The 22,316-nt window shown below is 37.3% G+C and overlaps 1 protein-coding gene across 3 annotated transcripts in view; it reads right to left on the bottom strand.

Moving 5' to 3' along the window:
- Positions 1 to 22,316, bottom strand: part of P4HA1 (prolyl 4-hydroxylase subunit alpha 1) — a 92,132-nt gene that overhangs the window by 46,550 nt on the left and 23,266 nt on the right. For 2 of the 3 annotated variants that reach the window (XM_082855090.1, XM_082855089.1), the window contains exons 2-5: positions 13,812 to 13,919; positions 12,770 to 12,866; positions 11,316 to 11,467; positions 8,236 to 8,373 (exon numbers count right to left, since the gene is read on the bottom strand). In XM_082855090.1, the coding sequence (XP_082711216.1) occupies positions 8,236 to 8,373; positions 11,316 to 11,467; positions 12,770 to 12,866; positions 13,812 to 13,887 (463 nt within the window). In that variant the 5' untranslated portion in view covers positions 13,888 to 13,919. Of the gene's footprint in view, positions 1 to 8,235; positions 8,374 to 11,315; positions 11,468 to 12,769; positions 12,867 to 12,975; positions 13,332 to 13,811; positions 13,920 to 22,316 lie in introns of those variants that run through there. The other variant, XM_082855091.1, reaches the window with a different exon arrangement.

Genomic DNA, 22,316 nt, shown 5'->3' with positions numbered 1-22,316 from the left:
GATTTATATGGAAATCCAAAGAATTTAGAATAGCCAAAGCAATTTTAACAAAGAACATAGTTGGAGGACTTAGTCACAAGTGTTTGCAAGTATGTGAAGGAACTGAAACTCTCATACACTGATGACCAGAGTAAAAAATGGTACAACAATTTGGTGGTTTCTTCAAAATTAAATATATACCTACCATGCAACCCAGAGAATTCACTTCTAGGTATTTAACCAAAAGAAACGTATGTCTGATATGTCTGATAACATCACAAAGGAAACTGGTAGAAAAAGGAATACAATGGTGTTTTCTTAATAACTTTTGATTGACTATACTTCAACAAGGCAGTAAATTGGCTAAAACCAGACTTAGCTATAACCTATCCAATGGTTTCAACATTTTTTTTTTAAGTGCTACCAGAAAAGGAGTTCATGAGAAATAAATTAAGAGGAAAAAAAGGGCTTCCCTGGTGGCGCAGTGGTTGAGAGTCCACCTGCCAATGCAGGGGACACCGGTTTGTGCCCTGGTCCGGGAAGATCCCACATGCCGCGGAGCGGCTGGGCCCGTGAGCCATGGCCGCTGAGCCTGCGCATCCGGAGCCTCTGCTCCACAACGGAGAGGCCACAACAGTGAGAGGCCCGCATACCGCAAAAAAAAAAAAAAAAAAAAAAAAGAGGAAATAAAATCATGGGCACATTTTGCTAGTGATCAGACATTCACTGTCTAGGGCATAGCATGCCCTGGTCTGAGGATGTGACCTGTTACATTCTAGTACCAAGCACAGTCCTAGCATGGAGATGTATGCACTGGAGGATCACATGGACCAATACAATTAAATATTCAAATCATACAACTACCTCCATTCACTGTTTTTTTTTTTTGCCTCCTGTTAGTCACTTATGGATAGTAACTGATTATCAGTGTACTACTAAAATGAAGATGAAGATCCATACTTTGACAGTTACTAACTCTCTACTCCACACTCTAATCTAGAAAAGGATACCAAGAAACTAACTTATTAATAGTTTAACATGACATAATTTCAGAAACAAAAGAAACATACTGAATTTTGACTCTCCTATTATTTTTCAGTTATGAGAACTGGAATACAGTTCTAAGATGAGCTTACAAAGCAGTAATTAATAATGTTTTTTCTCAGGGACATACAAAAGGCACAAGAGGAGAGTATGCCATTAATACCCGTAGAGAGCACCAGAAATATTTTTTACATGACCTGATATCCTGGCAACATTATCTGAAAGCACAATGGGGATAGTAGAGTATCTTTAGCTATTCTGCCTTGGTAGTTAAAGTATCTCTGGTTATCTTACCTATTGATCTATTCATAATTATCAAAGGCAAAATGCCTAGGAATTGTATTAAAGAAGAAAATGAAAATGAAAATGAAGTGATGTAGCATTTGAAAGGGAAGGCTGCTTCCAAAATAGAGAACATGAAAAGAAAAAGTAAATGGACAAGAAGACAAAGAAAATGAGATAAGGAAAGTGATGTTGGCAGAAAAAGACTATAAAAAACTTTCATGCAAAACACAAATAGAATTTGATGAGAAAAAAGAATAAGCTGCAAATTCCTTTGGTTCAAAGGAAGTGGCACGGATGACTGATGTTAGCCCGTCAAACCGAATGTAGTAACCCAAATTTACAGTTAAAACTAACACCAAAAAGAGTCCTTTTAATTTATTATCACAATATAAACTATAATATAGGAAAATAGGAATAGGAAATAAAATAGTATAGGAAAATTTACTTAGAAATACGTTTTTTGTGGCTCATCCATAAACTGGGAGATTTAATTTAAAAATTCTTACACTATTATTTATAGGAACATTTAGTGGACAAAAACTTGATTTGTAAGGGACAAATATGTTTAAAATTCATACACTTGGGAAGTTGACGTCTTGCATCAGAGGCACTATGGTACACTCATAGCTGAGTGCACTCCAGAGATGTGCAGAGAATCTACTGCTTGGTGTAGTTAACCTTATCAGCTAACCAAGATAGTGATGGAAATGACCAAGAAGAACCTTCAACTTCCACCTGAAGTAAATCAAATTTTATATATAAGACATTTTCTATCCAAAAAGAAAAGTGTAGGGGACACACAGTTTTGAGGGCATTAGCCCGCTGTGGTACCCCCCTTTGCCTGGCAAAGCAATAAAGCTATTCTTTTCTACTTCACCGCCCCCCCACCAAAAGTGTAGTATCTCCGGAAGCTAAAAATCTACTCAACGAATCAGGGTTAGGAAGAACCTGAAACTAAAGGAACAGTCTATATGAACTGTAAAGGCGTCATTAATGCTAAAATCCATTTAACTTATCAGATTTTATATTAAAATATCAAGAAAGCATTTCAAAAGGTAGGCCCAAAAAGGAGAAAGAAACAGACAAAATTAATCAAGGAGTTACATGGCATCAATATAAATCCACTGAAATAAGCATTTCTCTGATTTTGGGGGGAGGGCAATTAAAAAAAACAAATCATCCTTCCCCCTACCCTCATCCCTATTGCTTCACACCTCAACTGCTATAATTTTAAATCTGACAAAGCCAAGTGTTGGCAAGGGTATGAAGAAATGGGAACTCCCATACATTGCGGGCGAGAGTATTAATTGGTACATCTGCTCTGGAGAACAATCTGGCCACATCTAGTAAAGTTTGAGAAGCTTATATCCAAGAGAAACTCTTTTATGTGTGTAATAGACACAAGAAGACATAAAGATGTCTGTTGAACCTTGGTCCTGCAAAAAACTGGAAATAACCTAAGCTACCACTATCACCTCTTACTTAATTTTTACAACAGCCTCCTCCCTGATTTCTTTGTCCCTACCCCCAGATCTGAATCCATTCTGCAGCCAGAATGATATTTCTAAAATGAAAATCATATAACCTCCCTGTTTAAAACTTTTCAATAGCTTCTCATTGCACTCAGAACACTTCAAACTCCTCCACATGACTTACAAAGTTCATCAGGAGATGGCTTCTGCTTACCTATCTAGCCTCATCTCTCACTACTCTCACAAAACCAACTCCCTCCCACTGTTCATGCACTCACCCCTTGAACAAACTACTTGCTAGATATCTGATATAAAATGCTCTCTCCTCTCTGGCCTATATATATGTTCTGTTTGGAATATTTTTCTCATGCCCACTATTTCCCCCCCTCCCCCAATTTCCTAGCTAATTCCTTGTCCATTACATCTCAATTTTAAAAAATATCCTGTATTCCAGGAAGTCTTACTTTATGCCTCTCTCTTCTCAAGTCCAAAATTAAGTTTTCTCCTATGTGCTCCCACAGTATCCTAAGTTATCTGCATCTAGGCATTCATCATACCATATCATAAGATAAGTATCCTAAGGGCAAAAGCAGTGTTATTCATTATCACATCCCTAGTACTTAACATAATGGTTATTATGTTAAGTAGATATTAAATAAACATTAAATAGTTAATATCTATTAAACAAATTGATGTTTTAAACCAGAGGTGCACTAAAAAACATAAGGCAGGACTTCCCTCGTGGCGCAGTGGATAAGACTCCACACTCCCAATGCCGGGAGCCCAGGTTCAATCCCTGGTCAGGGAACTAGATCCCACATGCATGCTTCAACTAAGAGTTTGCATGCCACAACTAAGGAGCTGGCGAGCCACGACTAAGGAGGCTGCAAGCCACAACTAAGGAGCCTGTGAGCTGCAACTAAGAAGCCCACACACTACAACTAAGGAGCTGCTTACCGGAACTAAGACCTGGTGCAACCAAATTAATTAATTAATTAATTTAAAAAACAAAACAAAGTTGTGATCTTCAGAAGTGTTATAATGTACCATATTAGTAGAAACAGAAAATAAAATTTGCAAATTTGTACTTTTTTGGAAGTCCAACTTGATGAAATTACATTGCAGCTTAAAGAAAATTTTATTTAATATTATACCATGGTTAGTTTTTCTACTTGATACTTCACTACAAATTTAGGACAATGAGCAAGAAAAACACCTTAACAAGTAACTCATCCCACTATATTTTCTTAAGGAGAAAATCAATTTCAGTATGATGATAGAGGTCATATATTTTATTTCTCCAGCTGATAATGACAAGAAGGTAGTAATGGGGTAAGCCACACACTCACAGAAAAAGTGAGAGATGGCAAAAGTAAATTATCATGTGAAGTTAGATATTAGTAACACAAGTAAAACTGGAAAACTTCAAATTTTGCAGAAATTAAACAACACACTCTTTAACAACTAATGGATCAAAGAAGAAATCACAGGGAAAATTCAAAAATACTTAAAGACAAATGAAAATGAAAACACAAAATACCAAAACTTATGGGACACAATGAAAGCAGAGCTAAGGGAGAAATTTATAGTTATAACGCTTATATTAAAAAACAAGAAAGATCTCAAATCAACAACCTAAAAGCTAGAAAAACAAGGACAAACTTAACCCAAAGCTAGCAGAAGAAAGGAAATATTAAAGGAGAAGTAAAAGAAAAACAATAGAGAAAATTAATGAAAACAAAAGATGGTTCTTTGAAAAGAATTTTGTCAACAAAATTGACAATCCTTTAGCTACATGGACTAAGAAAAGATTCAAATTACTAAAATCAGAAATAAAAATGGGGATACTACTATTGATTCTACAGACATACAAAGGATTATAAGAGAGTTCTATGAAAAACTGTACACCAACAAATTGAATAACCTAGATGAAATGGACAGATTCCTAAAAACACAAAACCTACCAAGACTTAGAAAAAAATAGAAAATCTGAATAGACCTATAGCTAGTAAGGAGACAATCAGTAATCGAAAGTCTCCTGACAAAAGAAAAGCCCTGGACCTAATGGCTTCACCAGAGAATTCTACCAAACATTTAAAGAAGAACTAATACCAATCCTTCTCAAACTTTTCAAAAAGAGAGGAAAGAATACTTCCTATCTCATTCTATGAGGCCAGCATTATCCTTTATACCAAAGCCAGAAAAAGACACTACAAGAAAACTACAGACCAATATCACTTATGAACACTGATGTAAAAATCCTCAACAAAATACTAGCAAACAGAATTCAGCAGCATATAATATTAAAATGATTATACACCATGACCAAGTAGAACTTATTCATGGAATGCAAGGATGTTTCAACATATGAATATCGATCAATGTAATGCACCACATTAACGGAATAAAGGAAAAAAATACCATCATCTCAATTCATGCAGAAAAAACAATTGACAAAATTCAGTATTCTTTCATGATAAAAAAACACTCAACAAACTAGGAATAGAAGGAAACTACCTTAACATAATAAAAGATATATTTGAAAAACCCACTCAATGGTCAAAGACTGAAAGCTTTTCCTTTGAGATCAAGAACAAGAACAAGGATGCCCACTTTCGCCACTTCTATTCAACTTAGTACTTGGAAGTTCTAGCCAGGGCAACTAGGCAAGAACAAGCTCAAAGGTGCCCAAACTGGAAAGGAAGAAGTAAAATGATCTCTGTTCACAGATAACATTATCTTTTTTCTGCCACACTGCGCTGCTTGTGGGATCTGAGTTCCCCAACCAGGGATTGAACCTGCACCCTCGGCAGTAAAAGCATGGAGTCCTAAGCACTGGACCACCAGGGAATACCCAGCAGATAAAATTATCTTAGGTTAGAAAATCCTAAGGATTCCACAAAAAACTTGTTAGAACTAATAAATGAATTCAGCCAAGTAGCAGGATTCAAAGACAACACAGAAAAATCAGTTGCATTTCTATGTACCAATAATGAACAATCTAAAAGAAAATTACTAAAAGAAGTCTAAGCATAACATACTTAGGAATTAACTTAACCAAGGAGATGAAAGACATACAGTGAAAAACTACAAAAAAACTGCTGAAAGACAACATAAATAAATGGAAAACACATCCCATGTTCATGGATTGGAAGACCATGATTCATGGATTGTTAAAATGTTAATACTACCCAAAGCAATCTAAAGATTCAACACAATCTCTATCAAAATACTAAAAACAGAAACAGAAAAACCCATCCTAAAATTCATACGGAATCTCAAGGGACCCAGAATAACCAAAACAATCTTAAAAAAGAAGAACAAAACCAGAAGACTCACACCTACTAATTTCAAAACTTACTACAAAGCTACAATAATCAAATAGTGTGTTATCAGCATAAAGACAGACTTACAGACTAATGGAATACAGAGGCAGAAGTAAACCTTTGTATATATGGTCAAATAATTTTTGACAAGCATGGCAAGACCATTCAATGGGGAAAGGATGGTCTTTTCAACAAATGGTGCTGGGAGAACCTAATATCCACATGCAAAAGAATGAAGTTGAACCCTTACCTAATACCACATGTAAAAATTAACTCAAAATAAATCAAGGACCTAAATATAACACCTAAAACAATAAAACTCTTAGAAGAAAACATAGGACAAAAGCTTTATAACATTGGATTGGGCAATAATTTCTTGTATATGACCCTAAAGGCACAGGCAAAAAAAGAAAAAATAAACAAATTGGACTTCGTAAAAATTTAAAAATTTGGATACAAAGCACAATATCAATGGAGTAAAAAGGCAACCCACAGAATAGGAGAAAATATTTGCAAATCATACATCTCATAAGGAATTAATATCCAGAATATATAGAGAACCTCTAAAACTCAACAATAAAGAATGAATAACCCAATTAAAAAATAGACAGGGCTTCCCTGGTGGCGCAGTGGTTGGGAGTCCACCTGCCAATGCAGGGGACACGGGTTCATGCCCCGATCCGGGAAGATCCCACATGCTGCGGAGCGGCTGGGCCCGTAAGCCATGTCCGCTGAGCCTGCGCATCCGGAGCCTGTGCTCTGCAACGGGAGAGGCCACAGCAGTGAGAGGCCCGCGTACCGCAAAAAAAAAAAAAAAAAAAACAGATAAAGGACTCGAATAGATATTTCTTCAAAGAAGATGTACAGGCAGCTGCTAATAAGTACATGAAAAGATGCTCAACATCACTGATAATTGGGGAAATGCAGAACTGCAATGAGATACCACCCACTAGAGTGGCTACTATCAGAAAAAAAAAAGAAAATAACAAGTGTTGGCAAGGATGTGGAGAAACTGGAACCCTTATGCACTGTTGGTGGGAATGTAAAATGGTATATCTACTATGGAAAAGAGTATGGTGGCTCCTCAAAAATTAAAAACAGAATTATCATATGACACAGCAATTCCACTTCTGGGTATATACTCAAAGAATAAAAGACATTGTCTTGAAGAGCTATTTGCACACCCATGTTCACAGCAGCATTATTCACAATAGCTGATGTGTGGAAGGAACCCAAGTGTCCATCAACAGATGAATGGATAAGCAAAATATGGTATATACACAATGGATTATTATTCAGCCTTAAAAATGAAGGAAGTTCCGACGTATACTACAGCCCTTGAGGACATTATACTAAGTGAAATAAGCCAGTCACAAAAACACAAACGCTGTATGATTCTACTTATATGAGGTACTTAAGTCAAAGTCATAGAGACAGAAAGTAGAATGATGGTTGCCAGGGGCTGAGTAAGTGGGAACTGGGGAGTTATTGTTTAACAAGTATAGCGCTTCAGTTTCACAAGATGAAAAGAGCTATGCAGATGGATGGTAATGATGGTTGCATAATAATGCAAATGTACTTAATACCATAAACTGCACATTTAAAATTGGTTAAGATGGTAAATTTTGTTTTATGTTTTTTTCACAATAAATTTAAGCAAATTATCATGAAATCAGCTGTAACTTAAAAAAAGAGGGTTTTGCCGAAAATAGGTCAGAAAGCAGGATGCTTCACACTGTAGAACACTAAAAATCAGTACATACTCAACATGTCTTGGTTTTAAATTATTGAATATATAAACTTTGATTATCAATTTCCTTATAACTTAACGCACAAATACTGGGTATTCTAAAGACAGACATTTGGAAAACTGGTTGTTTCTTTTTCTTACATGCTAAAATTGCCTACTTAAGTTAGTCTCTATAATTATAAGCTTTCACAGTAACAAGCTAGCAGCTTATCCACAACTATTCAGTCCTAGACAAAGGGTTGTTTTGTCCTCAAAGGCTGTGAAACAAAGTGAAGTTAAAAATCTTAAAATACGGAAGTCTTTTTATATTAACATTGCCCTAATGGACTGAACGGAGAAGCCAAGTGATAGGATTTTTATAGACTACAGTAATTCTTACCTGGAAGATCACCCTTTGAGATGGTATCTGTATCCAAATTGTAGGTATCCTGGAGACGCAACAGAGCTTTGGCTGCCCCAACCTGATCTTCATCATTAGGGAAGTACTGTCTCTGAATGGTTAGGTTAGAGATAAAACCTTAAAATAGGGGGGAAAAAAAAAGAGTCTAGACACGGGTATGAAATGTACAGTGTGGGAAATATAGTCAATAACTATGTAATATCTTTGTATGGTGATGACATATCAGAACTAGACTTATCACGGTGATCATTTTGAAATATATAGAAATACAGGATCAACATTTTGTATAATAGGAACATAGTGTTGCAGGTCAATTATATTTCAAAAACAAACTCATACAAAAAGATATCAGATATATGGTTATCAGAGGCAGGAGGTGGGTGTGCAGGGTAACTGGAGGAAGGCTGTCAAAAGGTATAAAGTTCCAGTTATAAGTAAGTACTAGGGATGTAATGTACAACACAATAAAAATAATTAACACTGCTGTATGTTATATATGAAAGTTGTTAAGAGAGTACATCTTAAGAGTTCTCATCCCAAGGAAAAGCATTTTTTTCTGTTTTTTAAATTTTGTATCTATATGAGGTGATGGATGATCACTAAATTTACTGTGATAATCATTCCATGATGTGTGTAAGTGAAATCATTGTGCTGTACACTTTATACGGTACTGTATGTCAATTATATCTCAATAAAATTGGAAGAAAAAAGACTTTAGAACCTCACAGACTTCCATTTTCCAATATAGTCTTAAAAGGATTTTTCAAAATCTATTTTATTATAATTTTCCACCATACCATGTGTAACAAGAAACAATTAAATATACTGAACGAGACTTGACATACCTCTAAGTTGTTCATCTTCCCAAACCATTTTTAATGTTGCTTAAGTAATCTGAGGTCATTGCATAAGTTATATTTGTATTAATAGGTAAAGATCAACTAACATAATAGAGTTTTTAATTATACAACACAGCCTCCACTAAGCTTGAAAAGTGAACATTTAAAGATTTGAAAACGATGTTCACTGGCAACCAATTATACTTTCAGATAACAGTAAGCAAAATGTACACTCTTAAAGTTATGGTTTCTTCTTCCATGTGCCACATATCACATAAATGTGTAAATATATAAAGTTTGGTGGAATTCTTTAAGGAGAAGGAAGAGACATTTATTATATATGTAAGAGTATCAGGTAAGCTAGTTTATTAAAATATATTTAGATCTGTTTAATTATTAAATATAGTGTTCATCATCATGGTTTGCACTCTATAAATCCTAATATTAATTTTAAAAGGTTTTACATAAAATACAGCAAAAATAAAACTAAGAAACTAATCACTGGTAACTATATAACTCCTAAGGAGAAGAGATGCTAAATACTCCTTAAGAAATCAATACAACAAAAACAAAAAGTGATTTAAAATTTTAATAACATGTGTCATCATTTGCAAATCAAAATTAGGTACGAGACTTCCCTCCATTCTCCTTTACTTATAATCAACTATGCATACTTTGATCATCAAAAGGCCAGGCATTTTTATGTTAATTGAAATGTACAGATGAACAACTAGATGGAAGAGGCCTAAGTCCATATTAAAGCATTAGTTTTAAGACCAACTCCTAGTCACAATATCCACATGCAATTTTACAAGCAAGTTTTACAGAAGACTGGAACGATTTTATGCCCCAAACCAAAATCTATGAAGTAACTTAAATCCTCTCTAATAAAAAGAAAAAACGTATATCTATTATAGCATTATGGGATGACTGCCACAGATTAAAACGCCTAAGTCTTAAGGTTTACTTTATAAAAAAACTTAGTTCATACTTGAGATTTTTTTTTTTAGATTTTTTAAAAAAAAATAATAAACAAATGTGTGTGCATATGTATATATGTATACAAACGCATACATATATGATCTTAAAAATGTTCTCATGGGGCTTCCCTGGTGGCGCAGTGGTTGAGAGTCCGCCTGCTGATGCAGGGGACACGAGTTCGTGCCCCATTCCGGGAAGATCCCACATGCCGCGGAGCAGCTGGGCCCGTGAGCCATGGCCGCTGGGCCTGCGCGTCCGGAGCTTGTGCTCCGCAACGGGAGAGGCCACAGCGGTGAGAGGCCCGCGTACCGCAAAAAAAAAAAAAAAATGTTCTCATGGTGTTATATGACAACAAATAATCACAGGTACTATTTCCTTTTCATCTCAAAGAAGTATTCACAAGTGCTTGCCTTAATTTTTCTTTTCAAGGTTTCCTGTCCTATGCGTAATAGTTTAGTTTACTGCTCACAAATAATTGAAAGCACCCTTGGAGTGCTTTACTACACAGTTGGCTCAGTTCTCTGTCTCTCTTTTTTTTGCCACCTTCAATCATTCAACAAATAAACACTATGTACTAAAGCATAATACCTCTACTTCATTAAACTCCAGCCTTAGTTTTCTGTGTCTGTTACTAAAATATCTAAAAGATCTCAATACTTCAACTACAATTTTATTGTTTCAATTAGAAAGACATTCATTATTACTGTTTGCAGCCTCAATTTTTAAATTTATTGTCTATGTTAAACAAAACAATCCTAAGCTTCAAAGTACTATGTAAAACACAGCTAACATTTTTCCTTATTAGTATCACTCCCAGTACATTAAAAATTGATTAGAAGATAAAGACTTACCCATAAAATTTTTTAAATCTGAAGGTAATCCTAAAATGAAAACAATTACCCTCAGAAATGAAGCTGTATGCCAAACCACTGATTCACTTTTTTAGATTTCAAAGCAAAAAGGACCATGTTAAATGAAGAGCAGAAATTACATTTTAACAATAAAGTTCTATCTTTCTTTATTTCCAGTTTTTATTCATCTTTTTTTTAAATCAAGAATTCAGGATGTAGACTAAATTAACTCTAGTCAAATCAAATACATCTCAGCAATAATTCAGTTACAAGGCTGAACACCTGATGTTCTGGGAACTGAATTTATCACTTCTTCTGGCATGTCTACAGGTGGTAGCAAAAAAGCCTTACTTTTTTTTTGGCTCATTAGTCTTACCATCTGACTTACCATCCGACATATCCTTAAGGACCAGATTCTCCAACTCACTCCACTCAGTGTTCAGACGTTTCATTAACTTAAATGCATTTACAGGGTGTCCAACAAATCCTTCTGGATCTTTTGTTGCTGTGCTGGTTAGCTGATCTAACTTCTCTGCCCATCTAAAAATGTAAGACATAAGTGGAATCTACATAAAGTATATACACACTCAATGAGGAAGAAGACTAGTAAAGCACTCAAAAAAGATTAGAGGGTTTTGAGTTAAAACTATACTTAAAATCCTTTTAAAAGTAAAATTACAAAGGATTTTTAAAAAGCAAGATTCTCTTACAGATAAAATCTAACTTGGCAAAATCAAAATATAACTACAAGACTTTTTGTTTTAGTTTTGTTTCTCCCAAATGGTTACAGTAAACGTAACCTATCTTAGTAAAAGTTGTGATTGGATCCCTCTAGTAAGAATCTAAAAATTTATTTCCCTACAGGTCCTTAAAGCCAAATAATTGATTATTACAAAGTAATCAGCCCAATCCAATTTCAGTTACATGTTCATTTAAATCAAACTTACAGCAAAATTTTATATTCAGTATCTAGAAACTGTATTTTAAAACAAAAATACTGAATACTTAGCTACTCATTAAACAAAGGCTAGGAACTCTCAGGTCAGAATTAAATATGAACCTGAGTCAATTAAAAATAAATTAGGGGACTTCCCTGGTGGCGCAGTGGTTAAGAATCCGCCTGTCAATGCAGGGTACATGGGTTCCAGCCCTGGTCTGGGAAGATTTCCACATGCTGCGGAGCAACTAAGCCCATGCACCAAAACTACTGAGCCTGCACTCTAGAGCCCGCAAGCCACGACTACTGAGCCCACGTGCCACAGCTACTGAAGCCCGCACGCCTAGAGCCTGTGCTCTGCAACAAGAGAAGCCACTGCAATGAAAAGCCCACGCACGTAACAAACAGTAGTTCCCACTCGCCACAACAAGAGAAAGCCCGCACACAGCAACAAAGATCCAACGCAGCCATAAATAAATAAATAAATAAATTTAAATAAATAAATTAGCATTTAAGGAAAAACTATATCAATTAAATAATACTATACTTATCACTGTAATCTCTAGAATGGAACCATAGGACTGAAGGATAAATAGCAGTGGAAAATTGCTCCAGAAGGTGGCTTGATTAGGGAGGTTAGAAGAGGATAGAAGATATTAGCAACCATTGAAAAAAATTGTCAGTCAATGACCCATACCCATTTATATTCTTATCTCAATCCATATTCTTCAACTGAAGTCTTAGCCTGGGCCTAACTTCTGTTTTCTGTGCTCCTACTTTAGCCATTTCAACTGGCCTTTTAAGACTGACAGAGGGCTTTCACTTTCACTCAAAGAATGTTTTAGCTCTACCAAGAAAACATGAAGGTGGAATCAGAGTCATAATAAGTAAAACACTTTGCTTACTTTTTTATTTGTTCTAATTTGTCCTCTTCTGCCTTAATATAGTCTTTCAGGGAAGTCACCAGATCTTTTTCAGTACGGATCAAATCAGTCATCTGACCTAGAAGGAGAAAAAGGGAAGAAAGTAATCAAATACCCATACTGGTCAAAACAAGTATTTTTGAATAATTTAAGAATGACTGAGAATGCTTCATTCTGAGAGGACTTACCTGGCATGAATCAGATATGTTGGAGAGAGCATCATTTTTTTTTTCTTTTTTTCCTTTTTTAAAAACCAGATAAATAAAAATAAAGCCGGAAACTCTTCTAATCATGTGTTCCAATTCAAATTTTCAAGCTACTTAATTCTGCAAGCTTGGACCATATCGACAAATTGTCTGTCATCTAAAAATTTATTTTTTAATTTCAAAACCTTACTTTCCAAGGATCAATGTTTCTTCTTCCCTACCTCCCCTCTCACCTTTTTGTGGTTTTGAAACTACTTAGAACTAAATTTTTATTCAATAAACAAAGACCACACTAACAAAAAGTATACTTCTCAACTGCAATTCAAATATCCATACTTAGTTATTCATAAGGGGAAAACAGAACTCATCATTTTACATCCCAAAATGAGGTTTCATAACTATAGTACTTGTTTGTGTTTTATTTAGCTCCACAATCATGTGAGGGTAGAACTGGTCAACAAGATGACAGAAAACTTCTCTTTTAAGACATATGAAGTATGTATATAGGAAAACATAAAAGACTAAGTATATACATTAAATGATTTGCTGGGTGGACTCATTACCAGAGAATTTTCTTTGGTATGCTTTTCTAAATTTTCATAAATTTCTAATCTGAAAATGTATTCCTTTTGTAATCAGAGAAAATAATTTAAAGAAAACAATTGAATTTAAAAATGAGAGAGACTTTTAGAGGGGCAGGGACTGAAGTAATGTTTCAGTCTCTGGGAACACAAATGTATTGGTTTTTACTGATCTAAAAAACACTAAAAAATGTAAATTTTTAAATGCAAAAACAACAAAAAATAATTAAGACTTACCAATTGAAGTAAAAAAGCCTGGATCAGCCAAAGACTGGGGAAGTAGAAACCCTACAACTAAAATACACCAGATCATCTTCAGAGGCTTACTTTTACAGGATCGCACACCTATAAGAGAAATATGGCCATTATTTTTAAAAAGGAGGACTTCCCTGGTGGCGCAGTGGTTAAGAATCCGCCTGCCAATGCAGGGGACATGGGTTTGAGCCCTGGTCCGGGAAGATCCCGCATGCCGCAGAGCAAATAAGCCCATGCACCACAACTACTGACCCTGTGCTCTAGAGCCCACGAGCCACAGCTACTGAAGCTCACATGCCTAGAGCCCGTGCTCCGCAACAAGAGAAGCCACCGCAGTGAGAAGCCCACGCACTGCAATGAAGAGTAGCCCCCGCTCGCCACAACTAGAGAAAGGCTGCGTGCAGCAACAAAGACCCGACTCAGCCAGAAATAAATTTAAAATAAAATAAAATAAAATGTTAGAATATGCTTAAAGGGAAAAAAGGTTTCAGAGCTTTCTGATTAATCCTCTAAATTGCTAACTTGTTCCATCTTTTCCCTGCAATGGCCTTAAATTTTAAAATAAGTTCAATTAAAAGTTGCAGATATTGGGGTGATGAAAACGTTCTAAAATATACGGTGGTGATCAACTGTTGAGGAACACTGTGAAAGTACTAAAAAGTACGCAAGCATGAACATGGGTGAATAGTGTGGTATATGAATTATATCTCAATAAAGCTGTTTTATTTTTTAAAAGTTGTACAGAATTAAAAAAAAAAACAACCAACCCTGTCGATTTAAGCTAGCAATTTCTCTCAAAGGGCCCAATGCTGAGCTTTTTCTCTTATCTACTGTGTTCTATGTAAAAAATCCTTAGCCCAGTACAAAGTTGTGGCATTTTTTTCTAAAACCTGGCAGCAAAGCCCTTCTGTCTTTTTTGCTTTGTCCCCCGTAGGGCTGTCTTTTCTGGAATGGATTCTTCATGGCAGATGCAGATTATCAACTAACCAGTAGAAAGTTTTTTACCCTGCTTTCCCAAAGGCCCTGTTAGCACTCTTCTCTTGCTCCTTCTCCACAACATACATGGACTTTAAGTCCTTCTCCTTTATTACCTTACAGGAAAATAAATTACAACTGCAGTACCATTCGCCCCAATAACAGACACCCACTGGTTATTCTGACTTGTCACCCTATTCCTCTTTGGTACAGGCACCTCTGACTCTTCCCAAGTGATTTCTCCTAAAGCAACAGGTTCAAGTCCACATTGGAAAACTCCCTATTACACACATACACACACAAAACACTTTTCCTTAACTTGAATCACTAAAAATAGGTCACCACAGAAACTGACACTGACCTCCTGGAAGTACTCCTAAGTCTCCTCCCTCAAGTCTGCAAACTTCCAGTTACTTCCAGAACCACACAGTAGTGAAATACACTGTTCTCTTGGCTGCTTTACAGTAACTCTTTGGGAAGGCTTCTAGCATGCAGCAGATGCAGACACATCCTCTCCTGGGTTCCTGCCAAAGCACAAGACTTTTTCAAAATCCTGGGCTGTCTGAACAGTCTAGAATTTTCTCACTGTTTAAACAGATTTCTGCCATAATTTCTTCATAAATAAATGTTATTTCCAGCAAATACAAATGCTTTTGCTGTACTAACAGAAGGCTAATCAGAAATGTTGTCTAAACGTTTAACTCTGATGAGAAAGTTTACATTTGTCAGATAAGAGCTTATCATTTTTTTCACTGCTAAAATATATTTTGTCCCTAAAGTTTCTGTCAACTTTTATCATCCTTAAACCTCACAATGAATCAAGAACCATTAGCCTACAGAAATTACAAAAAAGAAGCTTGAAAACTGCTTTATTCTAGATGTAATAAAGAGTTATAATCAACAACAGGAAAAGTTATTGGATCTCTGAAAGGAGAGAAGAATTTTTAAACTTAAAAATGATAAGACAACCTATCAAAAGCCAGATGGAATTATATACACAAAATAATTTAGGTTTATGTATGTTTTTTAAAAATTAACTACAAACTAGGAAACTAAAGAAAACAGAGCTCATTTAAGGAACTCCTACAAATCAGTAAGAAAACTACTAAGATGTTAGCAGATAAGTGGAGTAATAAACCAGAAAGCCACAAAAGAGGAACTATAGTTAACTAAACCCCAAAAAAACAAAAACAAAAACTCACTCATGGTATTCAAGGACACAAAAAATTGAAATAAGATAGCCAGTTTTTGCCTATCAAATGAACAATTAAACAAATTTAACAACTTAATTTAAAATATCTAATGATAGTGTTATACGTCAAGAAACTTAAAGTGAACATATTCCTTACTTGTAAATTTAAATGAAAAACAAGGAGACGAAGGGAAGATGGTGGAAGAGTAAGACGCGGAGATCACCTTCCTCCCCACAGATACACCAGAAATACATCTACACGTGGAACAACTCCTACAGAGCACCTACTGAACGCTGGCAGAAGACCTCAGACGTCCCAAAAGGCAAGAAACTCCCCACGTACCTGGGTACGGCAAAAGAAAAAAGAATAAACAGAGACAAAAGGATAGGGACGGGACTTGCACCAGTGGGAGGGAGCTGTGAAGGAGGAAAGGTTTCCACACACTAGGAAGCCCCTTCGCGGGCGGAGACTGCGGGTAGCGGAGGGGAAAAGCGTCGGGGCCGCGGAGGAGAGCACAGCAACAGGGGTGCAGAGGGGAAAGCGGAGAGATTCCCGCACGGAGGATCAGTGCCGACTGGCACTCACCAGCCCGAGAGGCTTGTCTACTCACCCGCCGGGGCGGCGGGGCTGGGAGCTGAGGCTCGGGCTTCGGTCGCAGCGCAGGGAGAGGACTGGGGTTGGCGGTGTGAACACAGCCTGCAGGGGGTTAGTGCACCACGGCTAGCCGGGAGGGAGTCCGGGAAAAAGTCTGGACCTGCCTGCTTAAAGGAGCTCCAGAGAAGGGCGCGAGCCGCAGCTAAAAGCGCGGACCCCAGAGACGGGCATGAGACGCTAAGGCTGCTGCTGCCGCCACCAACAAGCCTGTATGCGAGCACAGGTCACTGTCCACACCCCCTTCCAGGGAGCCTGTGCAGCTTGCCACTGCCAGGGTCCCGGGATCCAGGGACAACTTCCCCGGGAGAACGCACAGCGCGCCTCAGGAGGGTGTAACGTCACGCTGGCCTCTACCGCCGCAGGCTCGCCCCGCACTCCGTGCCCCTCCCTCCCCGCCCCCCACCCCCCGGCCTGAGTGAGCCAGAGTCCCCGAAGCAGCTGCTCCTTTAACCCCGTCCTGTCTGAGTGAAGAACAGACGCCCTCCAGCGACCTACACGCAGAGGCGGGGCCAAATCCAAAGCTGAGCCCCTGGGAGCTGTGAGAACAGAGATGAGAAAGAGAAATAAATCTCTCCCAGCAGCCTCAGAAGCAGCGGATTAAAGCTCCACAATCAACTTGATGAACCCTGTATCTGTGGAATACATGAATAGACAACGAATCATCCCAAATTGAGGAGGTGGGCTTTGAGAGCAAGATTTATGATTTTTTTCCCCTTTTCCTTTTTTGTGAGTGTGTATGTGTATGCTTCTGTGTGAGATTTTGTCTGTATAGCTTTGCTTCCACCATTTGTCCTAGGGTTCTATCCGTCCGTTTAAATTTTTTTCTTAATAATTATTTTTATTTTAATAACTTTATTATATTTTATCTTATTTTATTTTACTTTATCTTCTTTCTTTTTTTCCTTCCTCCCTCCTTCCCTCCCTCCCTCCTTCCTTTCTTTCTTTCTCTTTCTACTTCTACTAATTCTTTCTTTCTACTTTTTCTCCCTTTTATTCTGAGCCATGTGGATGAAAGGCTCTTGGTGCTCCAGCCAGGACTCAGTGCTGTGCCTCTGAGGTGGGAGAGCCAACTTCAGAACACTGGTCCACAAGAGACCTCCCAGTCTCACATAATATCAAACGGCGAAAATCTCCCAAAGATCTCCATCTCAACGCCAGCACCCAGCTTCACTCAACGACCAGCAAGCTACAGTGCTGGACACCCTATGCCAAACAACTAGCAAGACAGGAACACAAACCCACCCATTAGCAGAGAGGCTGCCTAAAATCATAATAAGTCCACAGACACCCCAAAACACACCACCAGACGTGGACCTGCCCACCAGAAAGACAAGGTCCAGCCTCATCCACCAGAACACAGGCACTAGTCCCCTCCACCAGGAAGCCTACACAACCCACTGAACCAACCTTAGCCACTGGGGACAGACACCAAAAACAATGGGAACTATGAACCTGCAGCCTGCAAAAAGGAGACTCAAATACAGTAAGATAAGCAAAATGAGAAGACAGAAAAACACAAGCAGATGAAGGAGAAAGATTAAAACCCACCAGACCTAACAAATGAAGAGGAAACAGGCAGTCTACCTGAAAAAGAATTCAGAATAATGATAGTAAAGATGATCCAAAATCGTGGAAATAGAATAGACAAAATGCAAGAAACATTTAACAAGGACCTAGAAGAACTAAAGATGAAACAAACAACTATGAACAACACAATAAATGAGATTAAAAATACTCTAGAAGGGATCAATAGCAGAATAACTGAGGCAGAAGAACAGATAAGTGACCTGGAAGATAAAATAGTGAAAATAACTACTGCAGAGCAGAAGAAAGAAAAAAGAATGAAAAGAACTGAGGACAGTCTCAGAGACCTCTGGGACAACATTAAACGCACCAACATTCGAATTATAGGGGTTCCAGAAGAAGAAGAGAAAAAGAAAGGGACTGAGAAAATATTTGAAGAGATTATAGTTGAAAACTTCGCTAATATGGGAAAGGAAATAATCAAGTCCAGGAAGCACAGAGAGTCCCACACAGGATAAATCCAAGGACAAATATGCCAAGACACATATTAATCAAACTGTCAAAAATTAAATACAAAGAAAACATATTAAAAGCAGCAAGGGAAAAACAACAAATAACACACAAGGGAATCCCCAGCAGAAACTCTACAAGCCAGAAGGGACTGGCAGGACATATTTAAAGTGATGAAGGAGATAAACCGGCAACCAAGATTACTCCACCCAGTAAGGATCTCATTCAGATTTGATGGAGAAATTAAAACCTTTACAGACAAGCAAAAGCTGTGAGAGTTCAGCACCACCAAACCAGCTTTACAACAAATGCTAAAGGAACTTCTCTAGGCAAGAAACACAAGAGAAGGAAAAGTCCTACAATAACGAACCCAAAACAATTAAGAAAATGGGAATAGGAACATACATATCGATAATTACCTTAAATGTAAATGGACTAAATGCTCCCACCAGAAGACACAGATTGGCTGAATGGATACAAAAACAAGACCCATATATATGCTGTCTACAAGAGACCCACTTCAGACATAGAGACACATACAGACTGTAAGTAAGGGGATGGAAAAAGATATTCCATGCAAATGGAAACCAAAAGAAAGCTAGAGTAGCAATTCTCATATCAGACAAAATAGACTTTAAAATAGACTCTTACAAGAGACAAAGAAGGACACTACATAATGATCAAGGGATCGATCCAAGAAGAAGATATAACAATTGTAAATATTTATGCACCCAACATAGGAGCACCTCAATACATAAGGCAAATACTAACAGCCATAAAAGGGGAAATCGACAGTAACACAATCACAGTAGGGGTTTTTAACACCCCACTTTCACCAATGGACAGATCATCCAAAATGAAAATAAATAAGGAAACACAAGCTTTAAATGATACATTACACAAGATGGACTTAATTGATATTTATAGGACTTTCCATCCAAAAACAACAGAATACACATTTTTCTCAACTGCTCATGGAACGTTCTCCAGGATAGATCATATCTTGGGTCACAAATCAAGCCTTGGTAATTTTAAGAAAATCGAAATTGTATCAAGTATCTTTTCTGACCACAACGCTATGAGACTAGATATCAATTACGGGAAAAGATCTGTAAAAAATGCAAACACATGGAGGCTAAACAATATACTACTTAATAACGAAGTGATCACTGAAGAAATCAAAGAGGAAATCAAAAAATACCTAGAAACAAATGACAATGCAGAGACGACGACCCAAAACCTATGGGATGCAGCAAAAGCAGTTCTAAGAGGGAATTTTATAGCAATACAATCCTACCTTAAGAAACAGGAAACATCTAGAATAAACAACCTAAACTTGCACCTAAAGAAATTAGAGAAAGAAGAACAAAAAAAACCCAAAGTTAGCAGAAGGAAAGAAATCATAAAAATCAGATCAGAAATAAATGAAAAAGAAATGAAGGAGGGCTTCCCTAGTGGCGCAGTGGTTGGGAGTCCACCTGCCGATGCGGGGGACGCGGGTTCGTGCCCCGGTCCGGGAAGATCCCACGTGCCGCAGAGCGGCTGGGCCCGTGAGCCATGGCTGCTGAGCCTGCGCATCCGGAGCCTGTGCTCCACAACGGGAGAGGCCACAACAGTGAGAGGCCCACGTACCGCAAAAAAAAAAAAAAAAAGAAATGAAGGAAATGAGAGCAAAGATCAATAAAAGTAAAAGCTCATTCTTTGAGAAGATAAACAAAATTGATAAACCATTAAGCCAGACTCATTAAGAAAAAAAGGGAGAGGACTCAAATCAATAGAATTAGAAATGAAAAAGGAGAAGTAACAACTACACTGCAGAAATACAAAAGATCATGAGAGATTACTACAAGCAACTCTATGCCAATAAAATGGACAACCTGGAAGAAATGGACAAATTCTTAGAAATGCACAACGTGCCAAGATTGAATCAGGAAGAAATAGAAAATATGAACAGACCAATCACAAGCAATGAAATTGAAACTGTGATTAAAAATCTTCTAGCAAACAAAAGCCCAAGACCAGATGGCTTCACAGGCGAATGCTATCAAACATTTAGAGAAGAGCTAACACCTATCCTTCTCAAACTCTTCCAAAATATAGCAGAGGGAGGAACACTCCCAAACTCATTCTATGAGGCCACCATCACAGTGATACCAAAACCAGACAAGGATGTCACAAAGAAAGAAAACTACAGGCCAATATCACTGATGAACATAGATGCAAAAATCCTCAACAAAATACTAGCAAACAGAATCCAACAGCACATTAAAAGGATCATACACCATGATCAAGTGGGGTTTATTCCAGGAATGCTAAGATTCTTCAATATATGCAAATCAATGTGATAAACCATATTAACAAATTGAAGGAGAAAAACCATATGATCCTCTCAATAGATGCAGAGAATGCTTTCAACAAAATTAAACACCCATTTATGATAAAAACCCTGCACAAAGTAGGCACAAAGGGCACTTTCCTCAACATAATAAAGGCCATATATGACAAACCCACAGCCAACATCATCCTCAATGGTGAAAAACTGAAAGCATTTTCACTAAGATCAGGAACAAGACAAGGTTGCCGACTCTCACCACTCTTATTCAACATAGTTTTGGAAGCTTTAGCCACAGCAATCAGAGAAGAAAAGGAAATAAAAGGAATCCAAATCAGAAAAGAAGAAGTAAAGCTATCACTGTTTGCAGATGACATGATATTATACATAGAGAATCCTAAAGATGCTACCAGAAAACTACTAGAGCTAATCAATGAATTTGGTAAAGTAGCAGGATACAAAATTAATGCACAGAAATCTCTTGCATTCCTATACACTAATGACAAAAAGTCTGAAAGTGAAATCAAGAAAACACTCCATTTACCATTGCAAGAAAAAGAATAAAATATCTAGGAATAAACCTACCTAAGGAGACAAAAGACCTGCATGCAGAAAATTATAAGACACTGATGAAAGAAATTAAAGGTGATACAAGTAGATGGAGAGATATACCATGTTCGTGGATTGGAAGAATCAACATTGTGAAAATGCCTCTACTACCCAAAGCAGTCTACAGATTCAATGCAATCCCTATCAAAATACCACTGGCATTTTTCACAGAACTAGAACAAAAAATTTCACAATTTGTATGGAAACACAAAAGACCCTGAAGAGCGAAAGCAATCTTGAGAACAAAAAACGGAGCTGGAGGAATCAGGCTCCCTGACTTCAGACTATACTACAAAGCTACAGTAATCAAGACAGTATGGTACTGGCACAAAAAACAGAAATATAGATCAATGGAACAGGATAGAAAGCCCAGAGATAAACCCACGCACCTATGGTCAACTTATCTTTGATAAAGGAGGCAGGAATGTACAGTGTAGAAAGGACAGCCTCTTCAATAAGTGGTGCTGGGAAAACTGGAAAGGTACAGGTAAAAGTATGAGATTAGATCACTCCCTAACACCATACACAAAAATAAGCTCAAAATGGATTAAAGACCTAAATGTAAGGCCAGAATATACCCTGAGAAAACCATAATTCAAAAAGAGTCATGTACCAAAATGTTCATTGCAGCTCTATTTACAATAGCCCAGAGATGGAAACAACCTAAGCATCCATCATCGGATGAATGGA

Source organism: Leucopleurus acutus, assembly GCF_964270905.1.
Source record: "Leucopleurus acutus genome assembly, chromosome: 14".
Taxonomy (NCBI): Eukaryota; Metazoa; Chordata; class Mammalia; order Artiodactyla; family Delphinidae; genus Leucopleurus; species Leucopleurus acutus.
This window is presented reverse-complemented; position numbering and strand designations above follow the sequence as displayed.